The sequence below is a fragment of the Danio aesculapii genome, chromosome 17 (genome assembly GCF_903798145.1).
Source record: "Danio aesculapii chromosome 17, fDanAes4.1, whole genome shotgun sequence".
NCBI classification, from domain to species: Eukaryota; Metazoa; Chordata; class Actinopteri; order Cypriniformes; family Danionidae; genus Danio; species Danio aesculapii.
The window spans coordinates 41,455,536-41,479,513 of NC_079451.1; the positions used below are offsets into that span (position 1 = coordinate 41,455,536).

At 36.5% G+C, this 23,978-nt stretch overlaps 1 protein-coding gene and 1 non-coding gene across 2 annotated transcripts in view; one reads left to right on the plus strand and one right to left on the minus strand.

The window, feature by feature from the left end:
• Positions 1-23,978, minus strand: part of kif26ba (kinesin family member 26Ba) — a 201,256-nt gene that overhangs the window by 31,128 nt on the left and 146,150 nt on the right. Inside the window, 2 exon segments of the mRNA XM_056476361.1 lie at positions 279-372; positions 3,557-3,769. Of these exon segments, the coding sequence (XP_056332336.1) occupies positions 279-372; positions 3,557-3,769 (307 nt within the window).
• Positions 23,624-23,706, plus strand: trnal-uaa (transfer RNA leucine (anticodon UAA)). Its single transcript has one exon. It is a non-coding gene; the product is annotated as a tRNA-Leu (tRNA).

Consider the following 23,978-nt stretch of genomic DNA (forward strand, 5'->3'; position numbering starts at 1 on the left):
TCATGTTCACAAGCACAACTTTGTATTTTAATAATGAACTGGTTAATGTTGAACTTTGATTAATAAATGCTTTACAAGATTAGTCATAGTTAATGTTAGTAAATTCATTAACTATTGGACCATTATCCTAAAGTGTTTCTGTGATCATTGTTGATGAAAGAGTCAGTTTTAAGTATCGTTAGAAATATCGGTATCGCAAAACCCAATAACATCTCATATATTTTCCCAGAATCACGCAGCCCTAATGTCCACAGTCTCTCTCTCTCTCTCTCTCTTACCTAGTTTAGAGTGTCCAAAGCAAAACACACAGCCGTCTGCTCCATTGACCACAGACTGGATGACCTCAGCCACAGTTCCTGCACAAACCTCTGCCTGCCAGCAAACAGAGAACAGACAGTCAAATTCAATCACTGCAAAAAATGAGAGAAACTGGATGACTTAACACTGCAGCATTTTCCCTTTACTTATTAAGTACGTAAGTCATCAGTGCTCTAAGATGACCAAGCAACTACAGTATATGCGGTGTAAATAAAGGATGACCAGTAGCACCTTGTTTTTAGTATTAAAAAAAAACTGTGTCCTCTAGGCTGCTTTTAATCACCTAACCTGGGGAAATAAACTATTTTGAAAACCAAGAATCCTTAAACCGAGGAGTTAAAGTGAGTCAAAGTGACAACAGCCACATTAAAATGGGATTAAATATATGCATTGCTTTTGTGAATTGGCACCAAAACGTTCCTTCATTGTTTCCCCCTAAACATTCCTCCATTTTGGCTTGTTTTTATATATGCATAAATAATATTCAAACAAATTTACGTTTTTAAGATTTGTATCTTTAATAAAAGTATTTTTTTGCATAGTTTGGATGAATTACTATCCACTAAAGGGGTCACTAACCATGTTCCTGGAGAGGTAACTTCCTGCAGAATTCAGCTCCAATCCTGATCAAACACACCTGAACTAAATAATTAGGACCTGAAGCAGCACTTGATAATTACAGACAGGTGTGTTTGGTCAGGGTTGCAACTGAAATCTGTAGGAAGGTAGCTCTTCGTGAATTGGATTGGTGACCCCTATATCTACTATTTGAACAAATGTTTAAGATAAATCATAGATAAAGAAAGTCTTAATCTCGTCTTAATCTTTAATTTACATCCCTCTTCAATGAATCTCTTCTATTGTCTGATGTTCATTGATGAGAGGGCGGGATCAACCTGTCACTCACACTAGATCCACCAATAGCAAATTTTGATGGATCCACCAATCAATGAGCAAACCCAATTTCTAGATAAAATCCCATCTTATTTTATATTTTGTTTAAGAAAATATACATCAAAATCAGAAAGAAAAAATTATGGTAACTCTTTCATTTAAGCTGACGTATTTACCACACACAGGCATGCTGACAACCTCCGGCTCTCCCTCAGGAAACCAATACAGAAGTAACTAAAACAATTCTCGATTGGCCTTCGGGGGCTGGCTCCAGGAACTCCTGATGATTTCTGGCTGTAGTGGTAAATTGGCCAATTTTACAGCTGATAAAAACATGCTTACAGCCTGGTACAAAAGATGGTTTTGGTGCCTATAGCTAATATTACCGTTCATGACAACTCTGAGGGGAGTGAATTTTTTTTATAACTCATTCGTTTCCTTTTTAAGTTTTATTAAGTCTGCATAATTAAGGGCGTGGCCACTTGAGTGACAGCTAGGTCTCGCTACTCGCTGTCTCGTCACCTCAGCTGATTCCGGCTGATTCGCTGCTGAACTCAGCATATACATCATATTTTGTTTTGCTTTCTGTGGCTTTACACAGTCAGTTGTCTTTTGTAATTATTTCCAACAATCAAACAATATGGCATGCTGTGTGCACTTAATTGTGCTCACAAACCATTCAAGTTGCCTCCATTTCCCAGGTGTGTGAAATTCTTATATACTTCTATACCATCTCTATAAATGTATTTGTTTTATTTAAGCTTTCTTTAGAGCTGTAATGCACTCCAGAATCTGCTAGATTGATTAACTGTAGGCTCTAGAAAAGTCATCTGAAGCGTTGTCATACAGTGTTATGCCTGAATTTCATCAATAGCCTTACATTTACTAACACACACTATACAGTATCTGAAGTATTTGGAAGTAACTGGCGTTTTCCTCCTGTAGGAAAACGTCAAGAGAACAATGCTTAGTAGCTCAATGTATTACAATAGTGTTTTGAAAAGACTAAACACTTTATTAATATAGTGTACAAGCAAGCACATGTGGTCAGAACACAAACGAGTCGCAGGTAATGAAGTATTAAGCGTTTCTCTCAAAGAAAAGCCTCTCTAAGAAAAATGCTAGCTGGCGTTTGTATCTCCAGTGACGCTCTGCCTCTTTGCCCTTATTTGGTTACCCCTGGTCTGTGCGATGATGCATGAACAAATTGGCAACGGTTGGCCACGCCTACTTGTTGCTTCATTTGCGCTCTTCAGAAACCTATGGATGACGTCACGGATACTACGTCCATATCTTTTACAGTCTATGGTATTTACACATGTTCCTTGCACTTACTATAGTAACTGCAAAACATTATGCATAATTACACTTACACTTACACATACTAACCCTAAACCTAACCCACATTCTAACCCCAACCATGGGTAAGTACAAGTAATTCATTTATATTACTCAGTACTTAAATGAATAGTTACACTGTAACTCAAAATAAAGAGTAACTAAAACCATTTAAACTATGGTTCAGTATGCATGAACCAGAAGCTGGACTGTTTTTTTTTTCCTTATATTGTGATGCAGTTCCTAGAGAAACAGAATATTAAAGGAGAAAACAGTGGGTGTGGCTTGTATTTTTCTACTGCAAGCTGATTGGATGTAGTAAAGTGGGCATTCCATTCAGAAAGATCAGCAAAAGGATTTCAGGAGAGTTATTACAACGTAACAGACACCTCCTCCTCACCATTTCTGTTTGTTGTCATTACAGCACTGTCAAAACAGTGGAAGGGCAGTTGGAGGGCGACAGTTGAAGAGAGCATGGTTAAGTATGTTAGCCACGCCCAATGCCCGAGGCAGACATAATGTGAGAATTTAACTGAAAACAAACAGGAAGTGCATTTTCAGATTTCAATATTAAGGCAAAACTTTGAATTGAATGTGAATTCAATTAATTGAATCACCACAAAACTAGCAATGTGAGCTAACAAAATCAATGTGGTTAGTTTTGATTTCCTGTGCACTTTATTGCTTCTCTTTTTAAAGATTTTTTGCTGTGCTCAAGAGATCGTGTAATGTAACAATAGCTTGTCCATGTTTTATTCAGTTTGTAATTAAGGATCTGTGTTGGAAACTTGTAGGCTTAAATCTCAGGAGGGGTGACATATACGCAATTTCGCCCTTAGACTTAATCACCATTGCTTGGCACCTCAGGCTATCCAGTGGGAATGTCCCATGTATTAAGAACGCACTGTTGCCTTGAACAAGGAAACAATTATTTCAACAATTCCACTTGGCACGAATTAAACGCTGCATTTTAATGCTTTGCACAAATTTGTACTAACTACTATACCTGTGAGGCATCATGGGAGAAGGCAGCATCAAACGCGAACATCTTTGGAGGAGCCTGATTGGAGCTGGCGCGTTTCTGAGTTTGATTCTGCTGAGAATTAGCCGCTGGATCCATGATGGTCACTTGTTTCTTACGAGAATCGACCTTCAGGAAGGAGCTGGACTCTGCGGTGCTGGCGGGCGATGAAGGACATACACGCACCATCACTTTAACCTACGTAAAAAAAAACAACAACATCATTATTTCAAAAGTGTCATGTTGCACACAGCAGTATCAGAGTAACACCACAAGCAATGTTTTTAAGAACAAAACATTCTGCTTTGAGAGAAAACAAGCTATTTATGTGGGTTTACAGCTTTGTTATAGATTGATAGATGGAGGGAAGTTTGCATCTCCTTCCTGAACACTTCTCCAACAAGAGCAGTTGCATTTTTAGGTGGTTTTGAACAACTTCTTGTGTGACTATACACTCAAACTTTCACAGGTTTACCACTGTTCATTTTGTCAGAGTTGTGTGGAGTGTGATACCTAGAGAGTTATTCATAACTCTTTAATATTTCAAAAGAGCGGAGACGGCAAGCAAGCATGAAATCGTAATAATGCGGCAAAATGCAGTTAAAAAGACATGGAGTTTAGTTTAGGAAACTTATATAAAGCCTTTCTGTAATTCCATAGATTTGTTCTGAATTCAGTGAAAGCATGCACTGTGTACCAAAAAAAGTGTTGCATATAGCCCAGTAAAATTATATGTCTTACAAATGAATAGCTCAGGTTTTAAAACTCTTTTTTTTTAAAGCACCCATATTATTCTATTTTTAAAGGATGTTCAGTTTATTTGAAAGGCCCCCAAAAATAGGTATACAGTGCATCCAGAAAGTATTCATAGCGCTTCACTTTTTCCACATTTTTTATGTTACAGCCTTATTCCAAAATGGATTAAATTATTTTATTTCCTCAAAATTCTACACACAATACCCCATAAAGACAATGTGAAATAAAAGTTTTCTAAATTGTTGCAAATTTATTAAAAATAAAAAGCTGAAAAATCAGAAGTACAGAAGTATTGACAGCCTTTGCCGTGAAGCTCTAACTTGAGCTCAGGTACATTCTGTTTCCACTGATCATTCTTGAGATGTTTCAGCAGCTTAATTAGAGTTCACCTGTGGTAAATTCAGTTGATTGGACATGATTTGAAAAGGCATACACCTGTCTATATAAGGTCCCAGGGTTGACAGTGCGTATCAAAGCACAAACCAAGCATGAAGACAAAGGAATTGTCTGTAGACCACCAAGACAGAATTGTCTCCCGGCACAAGGCTGGGGAAGGTTACAGAAAAATGTATGCTCCTCTGAAAGTTCCAATGAGCACAGTGGCCTCCATCATTCGTAAGTGGAAGATGTTTGGAACCACCAGGACTCTTTCTAGAGCTGGCTGGCCATCTAAGCTGAGTGATCGGGGGAGAAGGGCCTTGGTCAGGGAGGTGATCAATAACCCGATGATAACCCGATGGTCATGATGTCTAAGCTCCAGCGTTCTTCTGTGGAGAGAGGAAAAGTTTAGAAAAGGACAACCATCTGTGCAGCAATCCACCAATCACGCCTGTATGGCCAGACGGAAGCCACTACCCACCTGGAATTTGCCAAAAGGCATCTAAAGGACTAAAGCATGGTGGTAGCAGCATCATGCTGTGGGGATGTTTTTCAGCAGCAGGAACTGTAAGACTAGTCAGGATAAAGGGGAATGATGAATGCAGCAATGTACAGAGACATCCTGAATGGAAACCTGCTACAGAGTGCTCTTGACCTCATACTGGTGCGACGGTTCATCTTCCAGCAGGACAATGACCCAAAGCACACCGCCAAAATTCTATGGAGTGGCTTCACAACAGCTCGGTGAATGTCCTTGAGTGGCCCAGCCAGAGCCCAGATCTAAATCCTATTGAACATCTCAAAAGAGGTCTGAAAATGGCTGTATACCATCGCTTCCCATCCAACCTGATATAGCTTGAGAGGTACTGCAAAGAGGAATGGGAAAAAATTCCCAAAGACAGATGTGCCATGCTTGTGTCATTATATTCAAAAAGACTTGAGGCTGTAATTGCTGCCAAAAATTAAACAACAATATATTGAGCAAAGGCTGTCAATACGTATGTACATGTGATTTTCCAGGTTTTTTATTTTTAATTTAAATTTAAAAAAATCTTTTTTCACATTGTCATTAAAGGGTATTGTGTGTAGAATTTGAGGAAATAAAGGAATGTAATCCACTTTGGAATAAGGCTGTAACACAAAAAAAATTTGGAGAAAGTGAAGTGCTGTAAATATTTTCCAGATGCACTGTACATGAATCTAAGTTAAAGGCTAACTTAAAGTAGGCTAAACCATATAAAAGATCATTCATTTTGCCGTCCAACATATTAAACTCAAGCATTCAATGGAAGAAGGCGGTTTTGCGTCATCCATACTTTTTTTACAGTCCATGATACCTACACATGGTTCTCTCCAAACAGTTTCCAAAGGTTGATTTTGCAGCATACAGTAGGTGTCCTTTAAATTCCAGCATACCTTTACATTAGATTTACAAGCAGGTACACAGTAACACAATATTTCAGAAAGGAGAATTAAATATATCCTGTGTACCTATGCCTATATTTATCACATACATGCATACAGACATGGGTCCTGTTTACAAGCGTGTGCTCAGTAAAACTATCATTGACTGAATGTAATTATGGATTAGTGGACTAGAACACACAAATTATTGTTGGAGCCCTGCAGAAAGACAGGGGACAAATCTTGGGTTTCCTTCTAAGTCAAACGTAGAGTGTAATACCAAAAGCCTGCGAACAAGACAACAAAAGTAGTCTTTCTTGATCCTTTCGTAGTCTAGATACAATGGTTATACAGTTAATGTTAGCCCCCCTGTAAAATGTTAATTCTTTTTTTAAATATTTACTGTTTTGTTTTTTTTAATACTGCTGTTTAGCAGAGAAACAATTTTTCAAAACATTTTTAAACTCACTAATTTCTAATAACTAATTTCTTTGGTGTTTGCCATGATGACAGTACATGATATTTTACTATTTAAGATACTTGCGCTTAAAGTGCAATTTAGAGACTTATAGGTTATTTAACTAGGCAAGTCATTGCACTGAAAAAAAATTAATCAAAGATGATTCCTTGGATTTACTCAATTTTTTTACGTTAAGTGGTTGTAAACAATTTATTTGGGCTGAATTTAAACAAATAAATTAAGTTGAACATTGCTCAATTTAATTTGTTTGTTTAAATTCAACACAAATAAATTGTTTGCAACAGTTTTGCATGCAACACTTTTTTCAGTGTGGACAACAGTGGTTTGTTCTGTATTCAATTGTGCAGAAAAACATTCAAATAATATTGACTTTAAAAATTGTTTTTAAAAAATAAAAAAGCTATTATTCCAGAAAAAAGAAAAAAACAAGGCATTTTTACAGAAGAATACATTCTAATAGGAAAAGCTGTGAAAATTCTTGTGCCGTTAAACTGCATATGGGAATATTTTTAAAAGTATTACAATTTCACAGGCGGGCTAATAGTTTTCCCTTCATTTCTATGAACTAGATAGATATTCAAGACACCAAGAATGCATTTGTTTGCTCAAAAATGCTGCAATACTGTAAAATATTATTTTGGGCTTTAAATAATATGCAAAAAACAGTAAATCAAATACATTTAGCAAAAGTTCTAAAAGGAAAAGTGCAACATACATATGTGAAGTTTTACAAACTAATTTCGAGAGAAGCACATGATATAACGGATAATAATCCAATCAGATTGATCCAAGCCTACAATAAATAGACCAATTTAACCTTTCTGCCTTATCTTTATTTTAGAAGAATCCCCACTTCCACACCATCTCCACCTTTTCCTCCTTTTACCAGGGGGAGCTCTAGAGACCTACCTGATCTCTGACTCCCTTACATGCTTAATGACCTCAGAGTTCAGAGCTCAGAGTTCTCTTCCAGGAGAGCATGCCAAACCTGCTAATAGTGTCAAGCAATATCTAAGTGCTGTGGTCTTTTCTGCCTAACTCCAGTGACTCGACTGGCATATCTGGACTGCCTGTTTTCATCGTGGGAGCACATGAACCGAACCATCACCACCGTGATGGTTAGAGACGAATATAAATACCTGAATAAAGCAGCAGTTCTCCTGTAACATACTGTAAGTTAGTTACAGCAAAAAAATTGTATTTACATTTGCAGTACCATTTACACTCACTGGCCACTTTACTATGTACACCTGTCCAACTGCTCGTTAACGCAAATTTCTAATCGGCCAATCGCATGGCTGCAACTCATTGCATTTAGGCACATAGACACGGTCAAGATCATCTGCTGCAGTTCAAACTGAGCATCAGAATGCGAAGAAAGGTGATTTAAGTGACTCTAAACGTGGCATAGTTGTTGGTACCAGACGGGCTGGTGTGAGTATTTCAGAAACTGCTGATCTACTGGAATTTTCACGCACAACCATCTCTAGGGTTTAAACACTCATTACAACTGAGGTACACAGAAGAGCTTCTCTGAATGCATAACATGTCGAAGATTGAGGCGGATGGGCTACAGCAGCAAAAGACCACATTGGGTGAAACATCTGTCAGCTACAAAAGAACAGGAAACAGAGGCTACAATTCACACAGGCTCACCAAAATTAGACAATAGAAGATTGGAAATACGTTGCCTGGTTTGATGAGTTTCAATTTCTGCTGCGACATCCAGATAGTAGGGTCAGAAATTGGCATCAACAACATGAAAGCATGGATCCATCCTGCCTTGCATCAACGGTTCAGGCTGCTGGTTGTGGTATAAAGGTGTGGGGAATACTTTCTTGTAACACTTTGGGCCCATTATTTCCAATTGAGCATTGTCAACGCCACAGCCAACCTGAGTATTGTTGCTGACCATGTCCATTCCTTTATGACCACAGTGTACCCATTTTCTGACGGCTACTTCCAGCAGGATAACACGCTATGTCAAAAAGCGTGAATCATCTCAGACTGGTTTCTTTTTTTTTTTTTTTTTTTTTTTTTTTATTTATTTATGACTTTTATAGCAAATTACAGTAAAAAAAAAAGGATGACAAAAGCAAAAATATATTTCTAATTAAAAGTATAAATAATATCAACTTAAGCACACACAATGAGAAAAAAATAAAAATACAAAAAAAAAATATAATAAATAAATAAAAAAATAAAAATACCAACAAAGAGAAATGTAAATAATAATAATGTGGCTTAACAAAAACTACAATTGTATAATCTGAAGCACACAATACACTCTAATTTGCAATTAGGAAAGAAAGAAAATCAATTTGCTGGAACAAGGACTTGGTCTGTAGTTGACAATAAAACATGTTCTTGGATATATTTCCTAAATGGGTCCCAAATTTTCTGAAACTGGTTAGATGAACCTCTAGACAGTCTAATTTTTTCCAACTTTACAAAGAAGAGGACATCACGGATCCACTGTGTTGGGGTTGGAGGTTTCTGATCCTTCCACCTAAGCAATATTAGTCGTTTGGCCAGGAGCACAATAAAAGCTATGCAATCAGATTGTATTTTTGTAAGGTTATACGACGTAGGCAAAATTCCAAAAATGGCAATCAGTGGGCAAGGGGAGATAGATATACCCAAAAAACCAGATATAGTTTTAAAAATAGTGTGCCAAAAGCAATTAAGCTTTATACAAGACCAAAACATATGTGCATGCGTGGCTGGGGTGGAATTACAGCGATTACAGGCCGGATCTATGTGCTGAAAGTGCTTTGAGAGCTTTAGGTTTGTCCAGTGTACACGATGCACAATTTTGCACTGCAGAAATCCATGTCTTGCACAGACAGAGGACTTGTGAATTCTGTATAAGACTGATTCCCAATCCTCATCTGAAATTGTGATTCCCAGATCGTCTTCCCACACAGATTTTATTTGGGAATGGGATGTATCAGTTGGTGCCATAATTTTATAGTAGAGTGATGATATAACCCCTTTCCAAATTGTCGGCTTCTCCAGTAAATTATCAAATGAGGAGCAAGGAGGCGATGCCGGAAAATGAGGGAACATTTTACGCACAAAATCACGGATTTGGAGATAGCGGAAAAAGTTGTTATTTGGAATATTAAACTTTTCACGAAGCTGCTGAAATGAAGAGAAAATTCCCTCATGGTATAAGTCATTTATTTCCTTAACACCTCTAGTTTGCCAGGAAGCAAATGATTTATCAATTATTGATGGACTAAAAACCGGATTAGAATGAATGGGAGATTTTGGAGATATGGTTTGCCAACCAAAATGACGTCTAATTTGTTTCCAAATTTTAAGTGTGGATCTTACCAGCAAATTTTTGGTAAATTTGTCATAAGGGAAGGAAAGAGGAGCATAAACTAAGGCTGCTAGGGAAGAGGGCAAGCATGAGGTAGACTCGATGGCTATCCATGATAAAGCATCAGCCCCAGGATCTTCGTAAAGCCAGTGAAGTATAGGACGAATATTTGAAGCTCAGTAGTAACATCTAAAACTAGGTAAAGACATTCCACCTATAGATTTATGATGTTGCAAAAGACTTTTACGCATTCTAGCAGGTTTACCATTCCATATAAATGAAGTGAGAGCACTGTCCAGCCTACGAAAAAAGGAATTGGGAATAAACACTGGAACACATTGAAATAAATAGATGAACTTAGGTAGCACATTCATTTTAATAGAGTTTATTCGACCTGCGACTGATAATGGAAGAGAGGTCCAACGCTTTAACTCTTGTTCAACTCGCTCCAATAGGGAGATAAAGTTTTCAGCGAAGAGCTTAAAGTAAGCGTTAGATAAACGTATGCCGAGGTATATAAATGAATTTGATATCTTGAATGGGAAAGATGTAAAGGAGAACTCACGGGCAGCATTATTGATGGGAAATATTTCACTTTTCTGTAAATTTAATTTATAGCCAGATAGCCTGCCAAACACATCAAACGTTTTGAGAATATGAGGTAAGGATTTAGATGGATCAGAAACGTAAAGCAACAAATCGTCTGCATATAGAGACACTTTATGCTCTTGTCCCCCTCTTATTATACCAGCTATATTTGTATTTTGACGCAATGCAATGGCCAAAGGCTCTATTGCAACTGCAAATAATAAAGGCGAGAGAGGGCAGCCCTGCCTTGTGCCTCGATTAATCTGAAAATATGCAGAAGAAACGTTATTGGTACGAACAGAGGCAAGTGGGGCTTTGTACAATAAACTGACCCAAGATATAAAATTATCTCCAAAGCCAAAACTCTTAAGAGCATGAATTAAATAATCCCACTCCACTCTATCAAAAGCCTTCTCTGCGTCAAGTGAAATCAAGACTTCAGGTACAGATGAAGACATAGGATGATAAATGACATTAAATAATCGCCTGACATTGAAGAATGAAAATCTGTTTTTAACAAAGCCAGTTTGGTCAGAAGAAATAATTTTAGGAAGAATAGTTTCTAATCGTAGAGCAAGAATTTTGGCTAAAATTTTTACATCAGCATTTAAAAGTGATATTGGTCGATATGAACTGCATAACTGAGGGTCTTTGTCCTTTTTCAAAATTAAAGAAATTGAAGCTTCTCGCAAAGTCTGAGGAAGACAAGTTAGATCAAATGATTCTTTGTACATATTTAGTAAAAGAGGAGCTAGTTGTCCAGAAAATGTCTTTAAAAATTCAGCTGGTAGGCCATCTGGTCCAGGACTTTTACCACTTTGCATTGCTGATATAGCATTGTGAACTTCATCTAAAGAAATAGGGCTGTCCAGAAATTTCATATCTGCAGAACTAATGCGAGGTACTGAAAGATCTTGGAAAAAATTATGAAAGTCCACCTGATTAGAAGTTTGTTCAGAAGAATACAATAACCGATAAAATTCCAAAAATGCGTTATTGATTTCACAGTGATCTGACAGTAGGATATCATTTGCTTTAATAGAAGAGATTATATGGGAGGCAGAGGACTGTCGAAGCTGGTGAGCTAAAAGCCTATGTGCCTTATCCCCATACTCGTAATAAGCATGTCTTGATTTTATTAGCATCTCCTCTGTTGTAACAGTAGAAAGTGTGTCAAAATCAGCTTTTAAGAGGAGATATTCTTTAAGTATGTTTGGAGAAGGTCTATTTACATATTGATTTTCTAACTGGGAGATTTGATCTGTCAGATCCGCAATGGATTTTTTATATTTATTCCTTTCAAATGACACATAAGATATAATTTGACCTCTAATATAGGCTTTAAATGTATCCCAAAGTGTGCTATGTGTAATGTCTGGGGAAGCATTAACCTGGACAAAAAAGTCTATTTGGGAGGAAATAATCTGGACAAAATCCTCAGTGGTTAATAGACGAACATTTAGCCTCCAAAGTGGACGCTGAACATTTCTACACTCAAATTTAAGTCCTAATGTGAGAGGAGAATGATCCGAGATGACTATTGCATTTTAAGCGCAATGTTGAACACACGGTAAAAGTTTGTTGTCAATTAAAAAGTAGTCAATCCGAGAAAAACTCTGATGAGCATGAGAGAAGAAGGAATAACCACGTGTATGTGGATTCAAGAATCGCCAGACATCTGTAACTGCATAATCATTAAGAAAGGAATTTATAATTTTTGCTGACTTTGAGAGAGCTGTTCCCCTTAAAGATGCTTTGTCAAGTTGAGGATTCAAACAGAGGTTGAAATCTCCCCCAATAATCAGATATCTTGAATGTAAATTTGGTAAGAGGGAGAGGAATTTAATAAAAAAATTATCATCATCAAAGTTTGGTGCGTAGATATTAGCCAGTACAACCGGAGTATTAAAAAGTGACCCAGAGACAATGATATATCTACCATTACGGTCAGCCAGCACATCTGATGTATTAAAAGGAATATCTTTATGAATAAGAATAGCCACTCCCCTTGCTCTACTGGTAAATAAGGAATGAAAAGATTGTGAGACCCATTTTCTACGTAACTTGGTGTGGTCAGAAACATTGAGATGTGTTTCCTGTAAGAAGACTATTTTAGCTTGCAAATTATCCAAGTGATTGATCACTTTGTTAAGCTTAGTGGGACGACCAAGTCCTTTCACATTCCAGCTTACAAAATTTATGATTTTACTTATTGATATACTTTTTAGATAAATTACTGAAAATATATAGAGATATTTTAAGGCTTAGCAGGCAGAATGGATTGTGTAAAATATAAGTAGCCACAACATAAAAAAAACAGGAGAAAAAAATAATAGAATAAAATAAAACAAAATTCTGAACTACAACACGTTGATATCCCCCACCCACTTCAACACCTCCCTTAACCAGGTGTATACAAAACCCCATGAGACAAAAAACACGGACGATGAACTTGTCGTCTAGAATGCGCTAGTGAAAATAAACTCAGACAAGCGCGTCCTCAGGTGAGAAAAAAAAATTAGCACGCAGACCACAATGTGCAGTATGTGTCCAGATAGTGCTTTAAATTATGGCAACATCAAAAGATTTTAAATCTAGCTGTTAGGCTAATAAACAGTCAGATGCAGAGTTCTCAGACTGATTTTCAGAGAGTGAAATAATAATAGAACAATAATGGACTGGTCCAAGTAAAACGCAATCAATCCAGATTATTCCAAAGATAAAGTACCTTGCAAGAAAATCCAGAATGGACAGTCACCTCAAAAGGTAGCCGACGAATGATTTTCAGTTATTCAGGCAGAACACTGGTCTTTGTTCCACTCACGTCAGCTGCAAGGGTGTTTTTCACATATTCCATCGCTTTGTTAGGATCCGTAAACAGCTGCTCTGTATTACCCGGCAAGGTAATTCGAAATCTGGCGGGATGACGAAAGCCAAATCGAGCCCCTTCAACGTTCCGTATGAATTTGCGCACTTCTCCGAAAGCCGCTCTTTTCCTAGCCTCGTTAGCCGTGAGGTCAGGAAAGAGAAAGACGGGCTTTCCCTTGTATGTCAGCCTTCCTTCTTGACGCGCCATTTGAAGAATCTGTTCACGAATATGGAAAAAGTGGATTCTAATGATGAAGGGCCTGGGTGGTTGACCAGGTTTGGGCTTTGGTTGAAGTGACCTGTGAGCTCGATCAAGCAACGGCTTCTCCTCCATGTTCAACAGGTCGCAGAGAAAGTTTGAAACGAACTCCGTTGGACGGTTGCCTTCTTCTCCCTCGCTAATTCCGATCAGTCTGATGTTATTCCTCCTTGATCTGCTTTCAAGATCTTCACACTTTAAAGACAGAGCCGTAACCTCAGTCTGGAGTTTAGCCACGGTAGTTTCAAGGTACGTTAGAGAATTGCTCGTTGCTGTCGCTGAATCCTCGACAGCTCTCAGCCGCTCCTCCTGTGAGCCAAGCGATTGTTGAATTGTGGCAACAGCTGAAGTCAACTCTTCCTTCACTCCGTTGATATCAGATTGCAGACTGCTGATCGCACTTTCAATTTTTATACAAATGTCGTTTTTCATAGACTCCAGCGATTGTTTAAACATTTCAGCTGAAAGTGATTCTCCCTCGTGAGTACCTCGTGAGTCAGCCGAGCTAATGTTAGCTGTGTTAGCTCGCGTATCTTTGCCACCTCGTTTATTGCCAGGAGCAGCCATTCCACACACGATATCCACAAATTTACAGTCCGAATGTATGTATAAGTCGTATTAAAGCAAAAGAAAGTTTGAAATTAACTTCTAGGTCTGATTATTATTTAAATGAAATGTCACCTGTGAGGAGCTCACTATAAACACGTCTGCATCGTGCTCGCGCGACAGCGCCCCCTCAGACTGGTTTCTTGAACATGAAAATGAGTTCACTGTACTCAAATGGCCCCCACAGTCACCAGAACTCAATCCAATAGAGCACCTTGTGGTAAAATGGGATGGATGTGTTGCTGACAAATCTGCAGCGATGCTATCATGTCTATATGGACCAAAATCTCTGAAAAATATTTCCAGTACCTAGTTGAATTTATGCCACAAAGGATTAAGGCAGTTCTGAAGGCAAAAGGTACTAGGTCCAACCCGGTACTAGTAAGGTGTACCTAATAAAGTGGCTGGTGAGTGTATCTTAGTGTGTACACAGTATGTATTTTCAGTTTCTACTTCAGTAATTTTCACAATGGAACTTTAAAGTACAGTAACATACTGCATAACTGTACTCCAGTAAAATACAGTTTATATTACAGTTAAATACGGTGTAAAAATCATTGTACTAACATGATGTACTAACATGGCACTAAACTTTGCGAAAACCTGAACTACACATATCCACTCAACAAACAGCCCAAGATGCAATGATGACCGATTAAATGTGTCATCCCTTTTCATAAATGCCTCCCAGAAGCCATTGTTCCCTGGTTCTCTATAAACTGTGACTAATATGCTTTCTTTCTGAGCCTTTGCTTGTTATAGAGATACAGAAATGTGGTCACGGAGCAGCCCAAGGGGTTAGTTATAACATCTGTCAAGCTGTGAAATGTAATTATTGAAATCAAAGCATTTCAGATTAAATTTCAAGTTAAGCATGTATTCAAACAACAGCTTTTTTCTGACATAGAAGAACAGCAGAGCAGTTCATCCGCTCGTCTCAATGCAAAGCCGATATCAAAGCAGCAGACATAATTACCATAGAAATCCAATCTCGACGCCATATGGATTAGCAACTATAATACCATCATCACTACACTGATAGACATTTTGATAATGCAGCACAATTGCTTCTCTAGAGCATCAGAAGTAATTCAGGCGTCTCTTTGTTCTTAGGCATTAATGGTTGATTATTGGTTCCTCTTTAAATGATTGTTTCAATGCTCTAAGATAATAACTGCATCTCTTGTGACTTATTTTTTCTAATTTAAGGATCAATAATAGATTTGAGAGCCTTCTGTGACAATATGTGGAAGGGATTTTCCTGTCACTGCCTCTGGAAAGAAGTTAATTCCATAATAGTGGATTTCACCGAGATCAATATACAATAAATGACAGAATATTTCCAATTTTGAAAACAGATCAATCGCCATTAGGTTACAGCTATTATGCTTTCATTTTGTGAATCAAATTAAATAAGTAAAATTATATTTATGTATTATTTTGCATAGTATATAACTCTAATAACTCAATCATACTAGTATGAGTACTGATGAGATTTATGAATATATATGATAATAATAAATCATTAAATAATATCCATAAACTAATTCTTGTTGTTAACTCATTCATTCAGGAAACACAAAATAAATAGTATTTTTAAGGAAACAATAATGCAAATTTAATTTAAATTAGGGCTGGGTAATATTGCAAAAACAATTATCACTATACAGTATCATGTTTCATATCATTCGGTATTGATAATTATTGAATATATTTAACAATACAATTAGGAATATTATGATTTTTATTTTAATTTACCAACATCACTAAGGCTAATAGTTTTAATAGTCAAAAACTAAAATATTTAAACAACGTATCTGATCTCTTCATAATAAAATAAATTAAAGAGTGTTAAAGAGACTCTTAACCTTGATAAATAAAATGTTACAAAGTGTGTGCAATGGTAAAGGAAGATCAGCATCTGTAAGGTGTGCATAATAATGATACCGTAAATTTTATCAGTACTGTACTCATACTAGTAGTTTTGAGTTGTGCACTCGTTTTTGTGATTGTTTTACAACTTCCGATTCAGTTGCCTATGGGAGAAATGACTAGGAATAATAAACTGCAGCAAACGGTCAAACTACTTGCTCTACAAACAAGTGTTTACATGACTATACAGTGAATGAGACCGGAAGTCGTGAGCCAAAAAGATTCAAATGGCTGCGCCCACTCGTACGCAAAGAATCAGGTGAATACCATGAAAAATAAAATATAATTATTATTTTACTTTTTTAATTTGATTTAGAAAATGAAAGCACAGTAGCTGTAAACTAATGGCGATCGATCCGTTTTAATATTCTGTCATTTATTGTGTATTGATCTAAGTGAAACCCATTATTATGGAACGATCTCTTCCTTGCAGAGGCAGTGACTTGGAAATACCTTTCACATATGATTTATTGAAAATATAACTTACATAGAATATAAAAACTTACATATATACTGTAACTAAAATATAAGACACCTGTGATCGGTTCATGAGATTGGCCAGATTGGCGAGTACCGACTGAGTCACGAAACGTGATTATTGGCTGATACCAATCTTCGGCTAATCGATCTGAGCATCCCTGTTGAAAATATACGTTTATGGCAGGACATTATCTATTAATCTGTACAGCTAATGCTAAAACAAAATGAAATAAACACCTGTAAAAAATAGTGAATATTATCTTCCATTAATACATTAAATTGCTGCCAATTTTGATCATTTTTTTCTATCTTAAATGGCGAATTACTTGAGTTTTGACTGCAAACTCTGTAACCCATACAAAAACTTCTTCACATTGTGAGATTTCTTAACAGAAAGGTTTGAAAAGCAGGATCAACTAAAAACTATAAATATTCCTCCCTTTTCATGTGAACAGACTTTCAGGAATGACATTACAGTGTGCTGAAAATAAATATTTCATCCCGGCATTATTTAACACCAAAGCCTCCAGTTTTTTTTTGCATATTCCACCTGAATTATGCATGAGCTGCATTGTTAAGGACACATAACACACAACACCGCTGTACTAACCTTTGCACAAATCACGACAGAGCGGGGAAAGAGAAATGCGGCTGACCTTTGACGCTATAATGATACTGTCATTTCATGCATTGCCGCCTGTACATCACCTTAATCCACCAGACATGTGGCAGCATTTCTAAAGACTGTACACCAGTCAGATACAGTATGACTTATCTATACAACTCTATACAGTGAAGTAAACCTTTCTGAGCCACAGCGATAAATCTCATAACACCAATAGCTTCATACTGGCTCAGATCTAGTAACGACGAAATTTAATGAAACCTCTTTCTACACCCACAGTCGTTGCACGACGAAAGCGCCACGTTTTTTTCTGTTCCGTACGGTTTTGTTTAGTTACGTCCAGCATCTCTAAGCCTATTACCATAAATAGAATTTCTTGTGTTTGGTGATTTGCAAGCCATCGCCTGCATTGAGGCTGTGATTTTCTGAAGCAAGGATAAGATCGCGGTTGGGGGGCTCATTAGAAAGCATATGCGCCTGCATGGAGGATGGTGGAGGAGTTGGTGGTCTCTCTGTCTCTGTGAGATGTTGTGGGTGAAAGCAGTTTGGATAGAGCAGCACGGCTAATTAAAGGAGACACACTCTTCTCGGTTATTACAGGTCCTTAAGAACACTAGAAGGAGAGCCAAACCCACATATTCACTTTAAGTTGCACGCATAAATGATGCTTCTCATCATTACTAAAACATATCTAAGTGCATATTTACTTTGTGTTGTGCAAAAGCTCTAAGATTATGTATATTTACAATGAAAATGCATATCCACAACATTATTAATCTTATTAAAATTAAAATTATTAAGTCATTGTAAATTAACATAAATAATCAATGAACAACTAGATTTTTTAACATATTCCCACAGTTTTAAAATATTTTGAACAATTCCAGCATTATGGATGTGGCATTTGCAGTAATATCTCAAAACATAAATTGACATAGAAAGTATATGTTAAAATTATATTGAAACATCTGTTTATATTTTCAAAACAACTAACCACAGAGTTACTGGATCACAAAAATATCAATCTGGAAACACTTTTTTATGTTTTAAATAAGGAAAATAAGCATGCATTATATGGATGTGACCAAAAAAGTTTGCAACTTTATAGTCTACAACTTACTTTTTAGAAATTCAGTGAATTAAACTGCACAAGTCAAAAGAATCACTGGTAATCGAATAGACAGTGGTGGAAAGAGTACTGAAAAATCATACTTAGGTAAAAGTACTATACTAGTACTATACTAAGCAGGGCTTGACATTAACTTTTTTGATCACCAACCACTGTGGCTAGTAGTTTTTCAACATTACTAGCCACTCGGCATTTTCACTAGCCACAATTTTGTTGTTGATGCGAAAATATATTTTATATTCATGAATTTGACTATGACAAGCTAAAATGACTGGATTTAGATTTTGGGTTATGTCCACATGACTCCTCATTCATTTAAATTTTTGTGTGTGTGTTGTGTATGAGCTTGCTCAATGAGCATGAGCAAATGGGTCATAGATTCATAGTGTCATATTACAATTAGTTTGTATTTCACAGGTCTTTTCAGAGCTCAAAATTAAGGATTTACCAAATTTATCTCTCCAAACATAAATAAACACAGCTGTATACTATACTTTTTATTTAACAAATATTTCTTTTAAAAAAACAAATAAGTAAATAAATATATTGACCTTTAAAAAAATAATTCTTATCATGTATGTAAAATATGCACAGTAATCTGCCCTGGCTAAAGGTTTCAGATCACCAGTTAACTGCACATAAATGGGGAGTTATTCCCATTAAAGCAATGTTATTGTAAAAAAAAGATAATTAATCCATAATAACAATAATAACTGTAAGCAAAAGAAAGCAGGTGAAAAACATACCGTGTGTGATAATGAAAGGATGATCACACACACGGTTAACGTTAGGCCCATTAATAATCTGTTCAAAGAATGGCCAAAGCGAAAGCAACCGGTGCTGCTGACAAACACACAAATCTGGAGCTTTTGAAAGCTACAAGACTGTGGCTGCATAAGCAAAACGTTTTGTCTAGTCTATTTGAAGAAGAACCGATCCCACCAGTTGCGTTTCTAGGCGTGGTTGCTTCACGCAAGGAAACAGGAGCACGCACGCTTTTTAAACAGTCGCACGCATCACATCAGCTGTTAGCGCAAGTGATCATCCTCTCATTTGGCATTCACCTGCTTTATTTTGCATGCACGAACACTATTAGTTTTGTCAGTCGTGCTGCTTCTCGATTCTAAGATCGCATCTGCGCGCATATTAGGTCATCCTTATTGTCGAACCCTGCTTTTAAGAAAACAACAACTTAAAAATTTTTTTCAAACAGCCAAAGTGGCTAGTGGAGGTCACTGTCAAACCCGCCAGAGCTGAAATCAACCCCCATTTGACGGGTGTTAATGTCAGACCTTTCAAAAGTACTCAAGAGTAGTGAAAAGTGAGTATTACGCTGTAAAAAGCTGTTGCATTTACATTTAATTTGTGGATATGTGTAAACGTAAGATTCTGTAGTGCACATAGTTATTGCCCAGCAGGTACACAACATCATAAGGCATTAATATTAGGTTAGATTTAGGTTGTGATGTTAGATGACCAAAATTCAATTTCTAGTCAGCATCTAAGGACAACATTATTTTGATGTCCAAAAACAACATCACTTGATATTTGGTTGATTTTAGGTTGTGTTAGAAAGGGACCAAAATTTATTCGTCAGGTATATGGCAACCAAAATCCAACATCTGATAGATGTCATAGTGGTAATGCCCACACAACATCAAGCTGTAACATCATTAGATGTTGATATTTGGTTGATTTTAGGTTGGACATTGACATCAGCCTGACACTGGGTTCCGACGTCAACCTGATTTTAATTTCCAAACAAAATCCAACATTCCCACGACATTGGGGTGCAACATCAATCTGACAGTATATTGATGTCTTGTGCCTGCTGGGGGTTTAAGGCCATTTCGGTCATCGTACAGTAAACATCCATCATCTATCATCAGTGACATGCATCTAAACAGTCCCGGAGTCAATGTGTGTAAAGACTTTGGACATCTTCTTGGACACTTTTAATGCTTCCAAACAGTTTGCTGCAATTATAAATCACCCATGTCTTGAGGTAGTACATTATAGTGCGATTTAGCTTCTATGCGCGATTTGATAGGACAGGAATCACAGGACTGATTTTTCTAATCCCCGTAGACAAGAAAAAATAAAGTAGTGACTGCATGTTGAAGGAACACAGTGGAGTAAAAGTACCAATACTGCATTAAAAATGTACTCAAGGGAAAGTAAAAGTACACATTTTTAAAACTACTCAGTAAATTGCAATTGCTGAGAAAAACTACTCAATTACAGTAATTTGTAATGTACTTTACAAAAGGATAAGGGTTGGCTCTCTATAGAACAAAAATAATTTATTTAATTTTATTTGACGTTTTTGCCTTCATGAGGAAAAAGCTTCGTGACAGATGTGAAATTATATAATTGTTTAAAAACAGTGGCAGAAACATTTTTGAGTTTTTTTGCAGTACTGTCAAATAAAAACCTAAACAAAAAACTCAGAAAGGGTTTCGCTATTTTGGTGAAAACATAATTTTTTTCAAAGCAAGGTTGACATTTTGCATGGAATTGCTCATTTCTAAAATGTTAACAAGCGGTATTAATAAAACATGATTATTTTGCATCAAATAATTCATTTTAATTAGATGATATTACATCAAGAGTTTATTGGTCCAAACAGGACACACTATCTTAAATAAATTAATTAATAAATTGTGTTTTTTGTCAGTTGTACTCCTCAATAATTAAAGTAAAAACATGATTTTTGAAAAGCAGAAATCTTTTCCATATATCGCGTTATTGGAATTGCACTCTTCAATACACAACAAAAGAAAATAATCTATCTAAAATTGTTATCTGTTTTTGCAAATAAACTTTTCAAATATAAAAAGTTCATTTTTATGCTGCTGTGGTATCATGACCCCCTTTCAACTACTCAAAACACACGGTTGTCATTTTTAGAAAATTAAGTATGAAATATCAATATGTAAACATAAAATCCCAAACATTAGTTACCTTTAGATGATCACAAAGTGATATTTGTCCACTTATTCATTAGTTTTTGCTTAAGAGAGCGAGAAAAGATTGTAACTTAGCGATGAACTGTATTCATGGTGTTTTCTTCGTCTCCGCGGCAAAATATATATTACCTCGATGTCAAAAGTGTGTTTCAGTCTGTATTGAAATGTGATAGAATGAAAACATCATGTCCGAGGCAAGAAACATCTTTCTGTTGAGTTTTTCCTTGTGTTTTCCACAAAGCGTGCACATGTAAACAAACATTCAAATTCAGCGCGGTCTAATATCAAACGACTCTAATGAATCGGATCATTTCCGTGAATCAAAAACACGACTAGTGCGATTCATAAACAAATGACTCTTACGAGCCGTTTCTGATTAGTGAATCAAAAACATGATACAGCCTTACAGTCTATGGATACAGCGCAACCAGAGCAGTCTGATTCATTTACAAATGACTCTTATGACCTGGATCTTGTAAGTGAATCGAAAATACACATAATGCTTGAATCACGCTGTTAATGAATCAATAAGATTAGCTGCTGAATCATTTGACCCGCGTACTGAAATTCAAGTTATTAAGATATATCAAGTTATTTCCCAAAATTAAGCATAGTTTGTGATAAAATGAGTGAATGAATGAATGAATGAATGAATGAACAAGCAAGCAAGCAAATAAATAAACGAATCAAAACATCGGCTGCCTACTTGTAAAAGTGGTTTGCCTGCATCATAATTTCCTAGGTTCACAGCTTAGGCTAAATGTTGTATGTCTCGGCGTACATGCTATGCTTTATTCCCTGATATTTACAGGAGGTTGAAGAGAAAAAAAAAATCTTTTGAAATGTCATCTGAATGCATTTCATTTCAAAGATTGATTTGATTTCTGTCATGGCATTTGAAGTATGAACCAAGGACTCGCAGATCTTATCCAGGCTTATGTACTTGTAGATGCACAGAGAAAGCAAGCTTCATATTTTACAGAGGGCTAAAAGATCCGTTCTTGGATTACTTCATAGAATCAATAAGCCTGTAGTTGATATGTCCATAACAATCGATCGATAACAGCAAAACAAGTCTTTATATCATTCTGTGATCTCTTATGCTGTAGGCTGGGTCTGCTTCATTTAAAAATACATTTACATGCAATATAAAGTTATGAATATTCTCTGGTATTACACTGCAGTTTAAACTAGTGCTCTGTTTTACATAATTAAATTACCACAGGAATATTGGGATAAATATTTCAGACTATTGAATTCCCTTCTGCTCTGCTTACTGCTTCATGCCCGTAAGATGTTTTTTCTTTAACACCTCGATATTAGAAAAGCGCTGTTATAAGTTGATTAGCCGCTGAGTGTATTTTTTTCCAAGGTTAGTGCCTGACTGATTGTTGAATCTGTCAGACTCACAGGATCCTTATAAACCACCTGAAACTTCCGAGAGAAGAGTGAGAATGAAATGGAGAGACTCTTAATGAAAAGTAGACACTGGGCAGCTTTGATGATTTGATGTTTGAAAGTCACCCACCAATTACTTTATCACTAGCCAGATAATGGAGATGCCCTTGGTATTTAATCTCATCATTTTGTCATAAACTCATTCAGTGATGCACATCCCTGATAGTGCAAATCGAGATTGATATTTGAACTGAGGTGAAACTGCCTGGCCAGAAATGAAAGGGCAGCGTCATTCACACATAGTCCTATACAATGAATTCCCAATACTATTGGCATCATCATGGATGAAGAATGTCAGATGTAAATTTGTGAGAGAGCATTAGACATTGGACTCAAAATACACCCTAAGTTGCTGTACACCAGGATGGTCTAGTGGTTAAGGTATTGGACTTAAAATCCTATGGGCACATCTCCTTTTGAGTTCAAACCCACTCCTGGTAGGTAATTTGTGACTTCAACATTATTTTATTTGGCAGCAGCACAGTGCCCATAGTTCACCACTGAAGTCATATAAATTTTTTTTCACAATATCTTTGGTTCATTTTCTGGACTTTAAACATCTTTAAACATGATGGTGAGTTATTAGCTTAAAAAAATCTAACATTGAAGAAAAAAATGGTGTTTGAGAGGTTGAGGTGTTGGACTTAACAAACAAAAGTTTCAGACCCGCTCGTTAAGTATATATTGCATTGAATTAAAACATTTATTTAATTGAATACAAAAGGCAAAATTGTGAAGAGAGAAGACTGCCAGCCAACTTGGAAAAAACTAGAAATATAGCAGCAACAGCAACCAGGATGGCCGAGTGGTTAAGGCGTTGGACTTAAGATCCAATGGACAAATGTCCTCGTGGGTTCAAACCCCACTCCTGGTAGAGAAATCAAACTAGCTTTAACATTTAAAACAATTGGCTTAAAATGACTACGTCACTGGAGAAAAAAGCTAAAGCGCTACCATTATGGCTGCGTAGTAAACTTAAGAGGTTGCACTTAACAAACAGTAGTCACACTTGTCCTTAAAGTTTCACTCCCATTTAAAGTAGTATTTATTGTATGGAATCATCATTTTTTAATATGGCCAAACTGTATGTATTTCTGATCTGAAGTAAACTAGCAACTGTAGCCAGGATGGCCGAGTGGTTAAGCA